The 14,080-nt window shown below is 33.8% G+C and overlaps 2 protein-coding genes and 1 pseudogene across 2 annotated transcripts; 2 read left to right on the forward strand and 1 right to left on the reverse strand.

The window, feature by feature from the left end:
* Positions 1–1,246: 1,246 nt before the first annotated feature.
* Positions 1,247–7,171, forward strand: LOC110604239 (annotated as a pseudogene).
* A 694-nt stretch (positions 7,172–7,865) lies between these two features.
* On the reverse strand, positions 7,866–9,432 carry LOC110604237 (zinc finger protein 3). The gene has a single exon (XM_021742385.2). It carries the CDS (start codon positions 8,815–8,817, stop codon positions 8,059–8,061), a length of 759 nt encoding a protein of 252 aa, XP_021598077.1. The 5' UTR covers positions 8,818–9,432; the 3' UTR covers positions 7,866–8,058.
* Positions 9,433–11,039: 1,607 nt separating this feature from the next.
* Positions 11,040–13,148, forward strand: LOC110603546 (class V chitinase CHIT5a). Its single transcript, XM_021741297.2, has 2 exons — positions 11,040–12,561; positions 12,688–13,148. Exons 1-2 carry the CDS (start codon positions 11,349–11,351, stop codon positions 12,711–12,713), a joined length of 1,239 nt encoding a protein of 412 aa, XP_021596989.1. The 5' UTR covers positions 11,040–11,348; the 3' UTR covers positions 12,714–13,148.
* The last annotated feature ends 932 nt before the right edge of the window (positions 13,149–14,080 follow it).

A 14,080-nucleotide genomic window follows, 5' to 3' on the forward strand; every position in this document is an offset into this window, starting at 1 on the left:
ATCGAACAGTTAAAATAAGAGTAGCATATACTATAACTTAGTGAATAACTTGATCTAATTCAGTTTGATCTATTATTTGCAACGATAATTTTACAAAGTTTTATAAATACAATCCCCATATCTATATGGTAGATTTATTGCTATAATTACAATAACTCTTTCCAGACAAGTCATATGAAGAGTGACTTTCAAGACTAATAGGTAAACATTCAATAGCAAAATAATTTGATCTTTTTTGAGATCCTTGCTCTCTGAATAACACTTTTTAATTTAAGCATCAAAGGGTTTGCATTAATGTAACCATCTTCAATTTTTTTTCAGGTTTTGTTATCCACACAAAAGGAATTGGGAAACCCATAATACATTAGGAGGTGGATATTTAAAAAAAAAAAAAAATCAACCATTGTAATTATAAATATGATGAAAATTTGATGTTAGTTATCATAATACCAATTAATGCCTAATAGTTAAAATTAAAGTTTTAAATATATGACATAAAAAGTTAAGGGTTTGAAAAAAAATATATCGCTTTTATATAAAAAACTCATTTAATTCTTTATCTTTATATTCTTTATTCTTATAACTTTTAAATTATAAAATAATTTAATCACTATAATTTGCATATGATATTTACTCGTTATCATATTATATGAATTAAATTATTTTATAATTAAAAGTTAAATTCCATAATATATTTCTATTATTATATTACAGAAATTAAATTATTCATAATTTTAAAATTGAAGTGTATAGGATGAATATAAAATTAATAAAATAAAATAACTTTTATGAAAAAAGAAATTATATCTTTAGCAAAAACATCAAAACAAAGTAATTGTAATCCATTAAAAAATTTTTTTTACCAAAATGATAATTGTATTATATGGCCGCAACTCGTAGCAAAATTATTTTAGGTACACATTTATATAAACAATTAATTAAATATAAAAATATATTCTGAAAGTATTATATTTTTTTCTAAATATGTTAATAGAAAATAGAAATGTTAAAATTTGAAATAAAAATATAAATGAAAATAATTCATCCACATTATTAATTAAAAAATCTAAAATTAAATAAATTTAAACTTTATTGAAATAATAGTAACCGAGTTTGAATGGCAGTAAAGTACAATTAGAAGAGAATAAAATATGCATTATATATTTATATTATACGAAATTATAATTATGTAGGAAAAAAAAGAAAAAATCATAACTCACTTTCAATTAACAGAAGCCCAAATAGATAAAAACCGGGTCGGAGTGGATTTTGATTTTGGCGGGTATGCCATCCCTAAGTCTCGCTTAATTCGAACTGGTCGGATAACGCTCGTTCCTTCTTCGTTCCTGGTTCATGAATCCACTCCCGTTATCACCATAGTTCCCTTCTAAAATGGCAAATGCTTTCTCATCCCTCCTCCAATCCAGACCCTTCGCAACTGACAATATTTATTCAATCGCCCTTCGAAGCTGTCATTCTTCCAATTTTTCGCCTTTTCGCCTGTTTGGATGCTTAGAAATTCATGTCTAACTTCCCCTCCCCCAATGTTGAAACTTTATAGCACGCAACGAATTTCAATTCATTTTGTGGTTTAAGATCGACTAGGAGAGCTGTGGATGACAATGAGAAAGATATTAATGACTATGGAGACTGTAAACTTGAAGCTACAGTGTTTTGTGGGTATGAATCCATTCCAAAATCCGGAGAAGATAGCTCAGGGGAAGATGTGTGCGTTCCCATTAGCATGATCGTCGGTATCTCTAAGATGGGCGGTGGCGACGCTTTGGAGTTTGCGTGCTCGGCATGGCCTGATTGTTTAGAAATTGAGAAAGGTTATTTACTTACTTACTCGTGACAGTATGTTGTCTAGGCCTTACATGGATTGGGACTTGATTTAGGTGTGGCTCATGTTTCCTATTTCCCTTGTTTGATTGTTTTGCGAATTTGGTTTCGGTTGGTAATTTACTGATATGGTTATTGGCTTGTATTATTTCAGGAATTTGAATCCTGAACTTCAGCAGAGACTTCGGGAGTTCTTGGAGGCAATCACCGTGTGTAGTATAATTTTTTGGAGGCAAGGGGGGTAAATGATAAAATTTCTGCACTCTTTGCATGAATATATGATGAACAAGCATAGAATCGAACTTATCCAGTGGTTTGGAAATGTAAAGTCTTTCGTGGAAAATGAAAAGGATTTTTATTTGTTTTTATTTGTTTATTTATTTTACAGTGTCTTCTGTTGAATCTTCGAGTGTGTTTTCCCACTTGCTGTCGGTTCTTACAACCAAAAAGCAGGGGAAAGTAGACACGTTTTAAGGCTAGACAGTCCATGTTTTCAGGGGTGTAACAAGATACTGGTAGGCAGTAATCCATTTTGGAGTTTGGATCATGCGTATTGGGTTCAACATAAACATGATAAATTTGATAAGCTTTTAGAAAGTTATTCAGAGAAGAGCAAAATTTAATTATGATCACTTAGCCCAGTGCTATCCTTTTTGACATATTGATGTTTGCCGTTTAATAAGTTTGCAGTGTGTTGTTATTAATTTAGAAGTTTTGCCTTTAACTTGTTATATTTTGTTTGTTTGAAATTATTTATTTGAAAATAATTAACTATTGAAAATGTAATTACTTTGAAGAAAGAGCCATTGCTGGTTTGAAGTTCTTACTAAACTTATCTACAAACTATGATGTGATTATCAATTTTGCAAAGTGTTGCCCATGCCTATGAACCACTTAACGTGCCTCCCTGCAATTAGAATTAGGGGAACATGATAGCTTGAAGTTTACTGATTGGAATCCAACTAACAATTACACAACACTATGGCAGCATGGGTAATATAATTTTATTCCGCTTGCTATCTTGTACTTAATCATAATTAGACTGCTAATTGCATGGCCACTTCCCTTGCATCAAATTGCTATCGATTAGAATAAATTATCTGAGAGGAGGTGCAGGACTTAAAGCTATTGCTCTTTAATTTTCTCATGTTGCAATTCCTTACACGCTCAAATAGGATTAATCAGTAGTTATAGTTTTTGTAGGATCCCTATAACCAATATTGGAAATACTTTTATCTTTGTGAATGCCTTGTTGAAAACAACATTCTGTTTTAGAATGGAAAGTCTGTGATGTAGAACCACAAAAAAACAATTGAAAACACATGGGGAAAAGAATGCAAATCTATGAATTAGATTTCAAGTTTTAATTATCCAAAATACAAAACCACAATTTCTTAGATAATTAAAATAACATGAACAAACTATTTTCTAAAGTCTAAACTCGTTTCTATAATAAGAATCCAAAAGAGTGGAATCCAAGATTTGAAATTCCTCTTTAGAAATCCATACAGCATAGCAATCAGGATGACCACACCACTGGGCAAGAAATCCTTGAAAACATTGTAGAGAGTAAGCAACAAACTTATTGTTCAAGGCAACTTCAATTTCACCTTTTTATTGTGGAAGATGTGGTGATTAAAGCAAAATTTGACCGGCAAAACATCAGCAGGCATACTGGGAGGCCCAAAGTTTCTTAATAAGGAGATAAATCCTCCACTTTAAAAACTGGACTAGTATTTATATGATCAGGAAACTCAAGTAATAACAATGAGAAGTGTAGAACCACAAACATTAATGATGCAGGAAACTGTAAATGGAAAGGTGCATAACACAATTCTAGGTAGCTGTGATTGAATATGTAATGGACCATCTTTGGTGCAATGGAAGTCTTCAACTTGGAAGAAAGAATGTCAAAGTTAAAGCTTGAGGGCTGCTACTTTATGCAAAAAAAATATGGCAGGGAAAGATTCTCTCCAAAATTTTCATTCCCAAGATCTTAGTTCTGTGGAACTGCCACTGTTTGATGTTCTTTCTTTAACATGGGAGATTAACTTGACCATTTCATAAAGGCTGATATATTGCTTGAATAATTGACCGGTTAATAGACCAAGTTGAATGATATGAAGACCAGAATTATCATGCAGATTCTTATACACAAGGTAGCATCATATAAATTGACACATTGAAATGTGAGAAGACCACCATTATGGGCAAATTCTAAGACATCAGGTTAGCATCATCGTGATGGATGATGTCTTAGTGAAATTCTCTTCCTTGCAATTGGACCAAATAAATTGTCCTTTCACTGCACTCCGCCAATTTTTAACTTGTTGATTTTGACATTCAAGGGCGTAGAGATCAAGGAACTAGAACTCGATATCTCAAAGAGATATTTTTGGGAGAATGCTTGCACTTTTTTGCCTTCATGCTGATCCAAAGAGGCTCTTAGAATGATGAAAGCAGAGATGAAAAGGTAGAAGACAGAGATAAGAAGTCAATTCCGTGAACATTACTTCTCTTGTATACTGTTCTTCGTCTTAGATGCTTACTGGAGTGAAAATTTGCAATTTGCCTGTGACATCATGTTGAGCTCTTGTATTCTAACATGCTTTTGGAAGTTGTGTCAGTATGGTTGGCTGGGTTACTAGCAGTTGTTCTTTGACATTTTGTAATGTGTGGTCCATTGAAATGCTATTTTAAATGCAATATGTAGCTTGCTTGGTAGCATAATTAGCTTAGCTCAATTCTCAAATGGCTTGCTATCCTTTCCTGCATGTCTCTTGTTTTGTCCTTTAATCCCTGTCATCGTTTCATGTGAGCACCTTTTCTTTTCATCTCTTATCCTTGCTTGGTCTTAAGGAATAGTTTCTGTCCTTCAGTGTTCAAAGATAAATGCATAATTGTAAGATTTGGTGGTTAAACATGACACATCTTCGATCATGTGTCTTATGCATCCACAAAGGTTCATGTGTCTCATGGGTGCAATGTCTTAGAACTGCTCATCTAGGATCTTCAAATGGCTTACGTTGATACTGCTTCATTCAATCACTTTGATGAGCAGAATGTGACTGCAGACTTGCCCAAATGATGTCATTTTGCTGGATAGCTCAAGCTGATTTAAATGATTTAGTATCTTGTATTGAGAACATGCTGAAATACTGGTCTTAATTATTAAAGCACTCAATGGACTAATTTCACTTTAATTTTGCAATAAAGTCTGACCTCTAGCGGGATAGAAATATATCCAAAATTGGGCCACCCACGTTATGGTTGCTAGCACTTTGAATTCTGAAGTTGCATACCATAAAAGTATATCCTATCTTGGTTTCTTGACATCATTCAGTGTAACTTTTCCAGCTGGATGCTTGAACATTAAAGCAATCACACAGATGTATGTTTATGTGGTTGTTGGGTTCTGGATGTGGCTGAGTTATTGTTCTGGATTCAAAATTTAGATGACTGGTAGAACTTTGTTAACCTTTATTTCCTCATGCTAAGTATGGTATATCTAGGAGCTAGCATCTGAAACATCAGATGACCATCTTTTTTCTTACTTTAAAATCTTTGATGTGATAAAAGTGTTTTAATTGTGGTTAAATTTCAAAAATGGAATCTGCTGTTAGTTTTTCAGAAAACATAAATTTCTAGTAGCTTTCTTGGTGTCTTTCTATGGGGAATCAGATTGAATGAATTTGATTGTGATAAAGCTGAAAACATAGGCAATATTGAGATGGTAATTGCATTGGTAGGGGCATATCTGCTTTTATTAAGGGCTTAAGTTGATGTGATCTTAATTGGAACTTTGCAAGGTCAAGTTCAACCATTGTGGGTGATCGCCCAGTATTATGAGCTTTTTTGAAGTTCCGTCAGTAATATGCTCCAATGTGCCTTTTGTTATTATCATTTTTTTTGTCCAGTCTTGCTGAATATGCATTTTTATATACTCAATATCCTTATCATATTAAACTAAACTTTCTTGAATAGACATCTTTGAAAATTAGTCCATAAGAATCCAGAGCAAGGTCATGTGGAGCTCAGTTTTGTGGAGGTGGCGTCCCTACCTTTTGTTTTTGTTCTATTAGGGGGTTGAGGTGGTTGTCAGCTGATTGTCTTATTGAGTCCTAAATAGTCTGCAGTTGAGTGGATTAAAATGGACACTATTTTTTTCTTCCCATTTACCTGTGTTTGAGAGGAAGTTTTAAGAGGTTTTTCAGAATGTCAGAACTTTGAATTTGTATTCAAGAGAAAGCTGTAGTTTTTTAAAATATTTTTGGAAGTTATTGAAAACCTCTAAAACATTTTAAGTTTTTAATATACTAAATTGGTGGGTTAAGAATTCTTTTTCTTTAGAATCTTAAAATACTTCTAGAAAAACTTTTCCTACTTCTTAAACGAGAAAAGGTATACTCTTACTTTAAAAAACTTTCTAATACTTTACCTTCCTTAGGGATAGCTGGGTAGTAAATGTCCACCAGGGCCCCAAATCCAGTGGTCTTCCAATACTTTAAGCCCCAGTGTTTCACTATTATATGCTTTTGCTGTTGTTATTATTATTATTGTTATCTCAAATGATAGATTGTGCCAAATAATTGCAACCACCTAATCTTGTCTTAAAGGGTTAACCATGATGTGTCTTTCTTGAACTGGCTTTTATTGGATTTGACATAATCTTGTCTTAGGCGCTTGCCTTGTTTTGCCTGATAACCACTTGTTTAGCCTATAGATTTAGGCTCAAAATTTTATAATATAGAGGACTATGCATGAGTGATGATCCACCAACTAAGCTTGATGATTTGCATATTTTCTTCTTCAGCTTTAAGCAAATTTAGCACGATTGTGTAGTGGGTGCAAGACCAGCTAAATTGCTATATCTCATCATCATATCATTATTTTGCAGATATTTTTAACACATTTGTATGATTTTTTTTATGATGACAGGTGAGCTTGAGTTCTTTCGGTTTTACAAATGGGAGCTGTTGTGGGGTTTGATATGTCGGTTTCTTGTTTTCTGGCTAATCTTTTGTTAGATTTTGGCAGGACAGTGAAGGAAAAGTGATGCCATAATGTGCTCTGCTTTATTAATCTATTAAGGAAAAGTGGCACTTGGTGGTAGCCAGGCAAGACCTATCTTTTGTTATTGATTTTAGTATAGTTTTCTGGAAAATTTTCAACTTTTGATAAAGGAGAAAAAGAGGGCTCCCGGCAAGTCCAACTTGTAAATGCCCTAAACACTTTGCATGAGAAAACTGTGTTGAATGTGATGTAATGCAATCGGACTATGGTACTTAATATTAAATACAATAAAATCTTCTTTAGATTTTACCCATCACTTGGCGAAAGAGACATCTTACACGCCACTTGAAAATGGACAAACAAAACACTCTGTTAGGCCGAGTTAAAGAAAGTCTTAATCCAAAATTGCATATGACTTGTGAAGATGAAGCAACAGTTTCTACCATTAGAAAAATTGTAGCTTGATTGATGAAGTTTATATCCCACTAACATGTTTGCTTTGAAATCCTTACTGTTACTTTAGTTGACAGCTTCACTTTATCCATAATTAGGCTCTGCTCGGTATCAATTTTTTATAATATTTAGCTAATTATTACTAGAACAACTATCCACTACTAGAATAGCTAACTGTTACTAAAACAGTTAATATTCTCGAAGAAAGCCTTAAGCTACTTTGATGTATCTCGTATCTATCTCCCTAATTCTCCATTCTTCAATGTATGATATGCTATATTTTCTTTCACTTCATATTCAGATACAGGTGAACCCATGATGCAACTACAGCCATGTGATGATGGTAAATCAATTTATTAGATGATCATCCATTACTATAATTTTCTTCTTGATTCTCTTGATCTTCAGCTACTGCCACTGTGGGTGATTTAAAAGGCATCTTCTTTTTACCCCTTACACAGGAAAAAAGACAAGGCGAGAAATGGAGAATCATAACTATTACTTCAGGGTGAATTATTCTACTGGACAATATTCAGTTCTACAAATTTATGGATAAATTTAAAAAGAATATGATTTTCTTTTCACTTATTTTATATTGCATAAGTTGTTACAAGATGATTCAAGAATACCTAAAAAGAAAAAAAAAACAAAGCTTTAAGCAATTTGGAACCAGACTTACATATGATTTCCAAGAGAAACGTACCAAAATACTAAATATGAAATTAAATTATAAGGCAAAAAAGGATGTACTTAGAGCTTGAGGGACAAGTCAAGCTTCTGCAATTCATCCTGATTATTACCCAGCCAACAACTAGCAATTCCCTCGTCGGCAGGAGAACCCGCTATAGTACTCTTCTCTAAGTTGAACCTACCGACGCCGGAACATGAAGTCCCCGGCGATGATGTTGCCGTTGTTGCATTTACATGATAATGATTCATTGACAGCTTTCCTATGGCTGGGTGTTGGTCAATAGGAGGCCTAGACCAATTGCCATGTCCATAAAGATTTGCGAACCCATTAGCGAAAGATAGATGACAAGGCTTATGGATCATGGAGTGAGCTTGAATTCCAAGAGATCTACCATATGCACCATAGAGAGGAAGAGAAGCCATGTCTGGATAATAATGGCGGTGCAAGTAAGGGTGTCCAAAAGCCCCTATCCTTCCTCGTTTGGCAAGCGTCCTCTCTCTTTTATGGGCATTTTGGTGTCCTCCAAGTGCCTGTGAGCTGTAGAATTTCCTTTGACAGTAATTGCATGAGAAGACTCTTTGCTCAACATCTGTAGTTTGAGGAGTTTCTGATGAAGTATTGATTGAATCCATGTTGAAGCAGTCGATAAGGTTGAGCTCTCTATGGAACTCATTGCTTCTAGTCAGCTTGAGATCCAACTGGAGAGAAGGATCAGCCTCTTCTTCTTCTTCTTCTTCAACAAGTAGTTCTTGTTCGTTCTGAGTATCTGCACGTGGAGAAGCCTTAGATAGACTTTGTTCTTTCCTTTGTGAATCCATGGGAAATATGAAATATGACCTTTTTGAGCTTCTTGCTAATAAAACTAAGAAAAAGTTTGTTGATTTCCAAAAGGGAACAACAAAAAAAATAAAATCTTTATTGATAGGAAGCAAATAGGGAAGAATATAATGCTGCCTAGTGCCTACATTGATTTTTAGATATTTAAAATTAGAGATTGGTGGTTTTTACTTATACTCACACACTTGCCCATTCATTGGAACTCCACTAGCTATGTTCCCATATTCATTTCATTATAGGAGGCTAAATGCAATGTGTCCCTACATATCAATCTGCCTGCTCATGAAAGGCAAAAGATTAAGAGAGAAACAAACAATTCAGAGCCTTGCAGTCGCACTATTATTTGCAAGTGCCTTGCTTCAATCATGGGGAGACAAACTGGGCTTGTTTTAGAGACCACACAATCCCTTACTCCACCTCTTCGTGTGTACTTCTAATTCCATCATCCAGAGTACTATGTTACTGGTTTGTTCATGTGTAGTTTTCTTCTCTCTACTACTTTTTGTGGGCCATCCATCTCTTCCCTTTTTCATATGGATATTTCTAGTTCTAGTATTGGTTTTGTGCATTGCCATTGCAGACACCAGTTCAGGCTCTGCATTGAGTTGATGTCTTTGTGGTCTTCTGTCCAATTATTTAGCTGGCCATCATGAACATGACTAGTTTAGTCCTATGTGGAGCCCAACACATTTGAGGTTTTAGTACTAAAAATTTGCCATGTTGGAAGGCTCCTCCTCTACTAAAATGAAGTGGCAAGGCATCATCTTTTGTGGTTTGTCCTATGTGGTATGAATGGTGGGTACAGTGACAAATGGCCGACAGATGAATGGTGAAGCTGATGTGAGCCCTATATATGCAATAATAGACTTAGATTAGTGATAAGCATTGTGTATTATTAGTTTCATTTGAGCAAATCTCTTATTAAACCCTAGGATTTGCATAATCTTGAAGTTTTACTTTTTATAATTATGTTATCTAAAGGCTAAAGCTTTTGTCTTTTTATTTAACAAACTTCTTCTAGCCAATCCCTAACCCCACTTGGAAGGGGCTTGAAACACAAGGAAAAGACGATGGTGGATGGATTTTGGCACTTTAATTGCTTTATTATTATTGTTTTTTAATTGGGTTTGGAATTAGAAACACACCATATGATCCCAATGAACAATTTTTAGTTGTCTAATCAATTTGAACCAAATCTCTTTATGAGATTTGTTTGTCTAGCCAAAACAAGTTCGCACTTGAGAACCCAAAAGAAGTATCTGCAAAAGACATCATAAGCTTGAAAGAGGACAACAAAATCCCTCTTTTGCTCCTCAAACCCATGATACATACATTGGTTTTCATTACATCTCTCTCTCTCTCCCATCATGGCGTGTCGGATATGAAATAGCAGTGTTGAGTTCATGAAGACTGTAATTACCTTTACACTTCATCAATGGATTTGCACTTTTCTTGGGTTTGCAATTTATTTTATTTGTTTATTAGTCATTTCTTGTTTAGATATATGTGTTGGGTCAATGAGATTTACATGTCCCCCCAAAAAAAAAAAAAAAAAAAATCTCTATGCAGAAGCTTAATTACTCAAACCGTTAGAAATTAAGAGATTTCCATGTTTAGATATATATGCATAATTGGACTAGATTCCTCCTATATTTATGGTTGTATTACGAACTCCTCCTAATCTGTTAGCTTTTTTCTTTGCTGGAGTATTCTTATGCTTTATAGGCGGTATATCTATAGTTGAAGAAGCTTCCCACTATATTTCCAAGATCGACATTCATAGACAGCTAAGGGTCCGATTTTCTATTCTCTAGTTTGGATGGGCCGATTCTCTAGGATTTTCCATTGTAGGGTTATGGTTGTTGGGCTTGGTTTTGTAGTCCATTTTCATAGGACTTAGCTAAGTGTTGCCTGTTTTTCTTGGGCCAATCCATGCAACTCTTCCTTTTATCTATGCAATATATCTTTCACCAAAAATAAAGAAAAAAACTTCCTTAGAATAAAATGGACATAAAAGTCTGATTTGGTTGTAGTCTGCCCATAAATGAGAGTCTAAATCCATGTTTTCCTGGGTGGGTTAATTGAAGTTGTAGCCCATTTTTCCTCTCATATCCAAGCCTCAGGCCTCTTGAAAATGTCAATTTATTCCATTTCTCTTTCATATTCAAGATGATGCTTTCATGGACAGCAAGATGTGCTTGGTTTTATGGACCTAAACACATCAACATTGAAAGTATCAAAGCCGTTTTTTTTTTCTGTTGGCATTTTGGTCTCTCTTCATTGGATCCATCTGTTGCGTCTCATTCTCTACCTGTAATAAATGTCTTTCGAGTCTAACTTTGAATGAAATCTTCTATGAAAATATAACCACAAGCCTCCAAAGCCGAACAGCAAATGCAAATAACTAAGCAAAATTTTGTCTTTATCATCGTCCCTTTATGCATATATATATATCTGCATTACTTTCCAAAATGCAATCATTCCATGCCTCACTGTGTCTATTCCAAAAGTCATGTCACCTCTATTTTTTTTAATGCTTTACACTGTAATCGCCAATGGTGACTCCATCTCTATGTCTCCTGTCGCATCTCCATCTCCATCACCAAGACCTCTTTTGATTTCTCCTACGTCTCCTGCTTATCCTCCCATGGCTGAAGATGAAAACAATGCTCCTGCTCCTTCACCTTCATACCCACCAGTTGATATTTCTCAAGGAATCAAAGCAGCTTACTGGCCATCATTCAATGGACTTGACCCTTCCTCCATTGATACATCATATTTTACTCATATTTACTACGCTTTTCTTCCACTCGACCCTGTCTCCTTCAAGCTTAACGTTACACCATTTCATCAAGAAATGATACCGGAGTTCATAGCCACCCTCCGTTCTCGAAACCCTCCTGCCAAAGTTCTGTTATCCATAGGAGGTGCTGATCCAAACCAAACCTACTACTTCTCCATAATGTCGACGACCAATCAAACACGTGCAGTTTTCATCAACTCTACCATTGAAGTTGGCAGGAAATATGGATTTGATGGTCTTGATTTAGACTGGGAATTTCCTGCTAACGATCAAGAAATGATCAACTTTGCTTTGTTGCTTGAAGAATGGCAACAAGCTTTAGTTGACGAAGCTGCAACTTCTGGGAAACCACATCTTCTGCTAACTTCTGCAGTCTACTACTCTTCCATGTTCACCACTTATGGTGTTCCAAGATCATACCCAGTAAAGGCTATGAATAATTTTCTTGATTGGATCAATCCAATGTGCTATGATTACCATGGATCATGGCAGAACTTCACTGGCCCAAACGCTGCTCTATTTGATCCTTATTCTAATCTAAGTACTACCCATGGTGTCGGGTCGTGGATCGAAGCGGGTGTACCGCCCGAAAAGATTGTAATGGGGCTACCTTTATACGGGCGGACATGGAAACTGAAGGATCCGAATGTTAGTGGGATTGGAGCAGAAGCTGTAGGAGTGGGACCTGGAGATGGGGTTTTGAGTTATAGCGAAATTGTGGAATTTAACAGTGAGAATAAGGGAACAGTTTATTTTGATGGAGAAAGTGTGTCTTATTATTCTGTTGTCGGAGATTCTTGGGTCGGGTACGATGATACCATGTCCGTTTACTGGAAGATCCGGTTTGCGAGATCACAGGGCCTGGGTGGATACTTCTTCTGGGCTATTGGCCAGGACAATGACTGGACTATGTCTAGACTAGGTATTGTTTTTAAAAGGTTTATATTTTTTATATATATATTTTTAATTTTTATAGTTTTATTTTGTGATATTGTCTTTTTGATTATGAATGGCTAACTATTTATTTATTTATTTATTTATTTTACAGCGTCCAATTCATGGGATTACAAATAAAGGGAATGGAAGAGATTTGAAGGAGAAAATATTTTACCATATGATTTAATAATTTTTTACATGTTATAATTATTTGTAATTTTTTATTATTATTAATTTCAACTTTCAAGTTTTCTTTCCAAATTAGCATGAATAGCTGATTGAAGTATTAACCTAGGCTTGGCCAGCCTCTAGATTCCATCCTCGACATTTTTAGCCCAGCAACAGGAATATTCCACTCAGCTTGGCTGGATTAAAAAATAACAAATTTGAAGTAATGAACGTTGGAGTTGTGGTAGGATTCGACAATAATGTAGGCCGGCCTGGCATTTTAATATATATATATATGCTTGAATCCTTGGACTCGCATTTTAATTTTTAATTCCAAATCAGTGATTTAAACAACAAGTGTGATTGCCAACTAGTTTATGTCACTAATCAAATTTAGCTTCTGAAACAAATCTTAAAAGAGGACATTATTTCATTTGGATCTTATTGTTTGTAGTTTTGAAACCATTTTAGCAACTTAATTATTATTTAATAATTAATTATATTTTTAATTTTTTTATAAAATCTAATCAAATCTTTTAATTTTCAATTTTAATCTAATAATTTTAAATTTAATAGTATTAATTAACAGAGTCAAAAAAATTAGTAAACTAACCTTTTCAATGATTAAAGTATTAATTTTATATATTAAATAATTAAAATAAATTATTTTTTTTTCTAAAAAAACTGAATGCTCAATGTCTATATTTTTCAAACCCAATCCTATACAAAAACCTATAATATCTCCTCAAGAATTACAGAAATAAAATTATGGAAGCTGCCAAAATGAATCTCAAGAGATAAATTTTTTTTTCATTTATAATTATGGTTGGTATAATATAAAGTTTTTTTATTTTAGTTAATATCGTAAATTTAATTATTTTTTTTAGTTTCAATTCAAATTTTATTTAAAAAATAAAATGTAAGACATGTCGGTACCCGTTAAGGCCGGCTCGGTTGGGCCTATTAAGCTTATTTTAACAATGCTAGAACAAATTTCTGTTGGTGTTTGATTACCATAAGCAGCTTGGTCTTCAATTTTACATAATGGAGAAGATGGTATGTTCAAGATTTGTTTCAATTTTAAAAATTTTAAAAATATTTTAAATGGTAAATATTTAATAGATTTATTGTTTACTATTCTGATTTAAGCTTAATTAGTTTAAAATTATTATATGATGGATTAATTAAGTCAAAATTAAAAGTTGAGAGTTTTAATTGGATTTGAAAAATTTTTAAAAGTATAATCACCACAAAAAATTCACTTTTAATTCAAATTCCTCACATTTAAATATAAAATTTATAAATATATATATTCATGAGTGATTTAATATTAAAAT

This window comes from Manihot esculenta, chromosome 16 (assembly GCF_001659605.2).
Source record: "Manihot esculenta cultivar AM560-2 chromosome 16, M.esculenta_v8, whole genome shotgun sequence".
Lineage (NCBI taxonomy): Eukaryota > Viridiplantae > Streptophyta > Magnoliopsida > Malpighiales > Euphorbiaceae > Manihot > Manihot esculenta.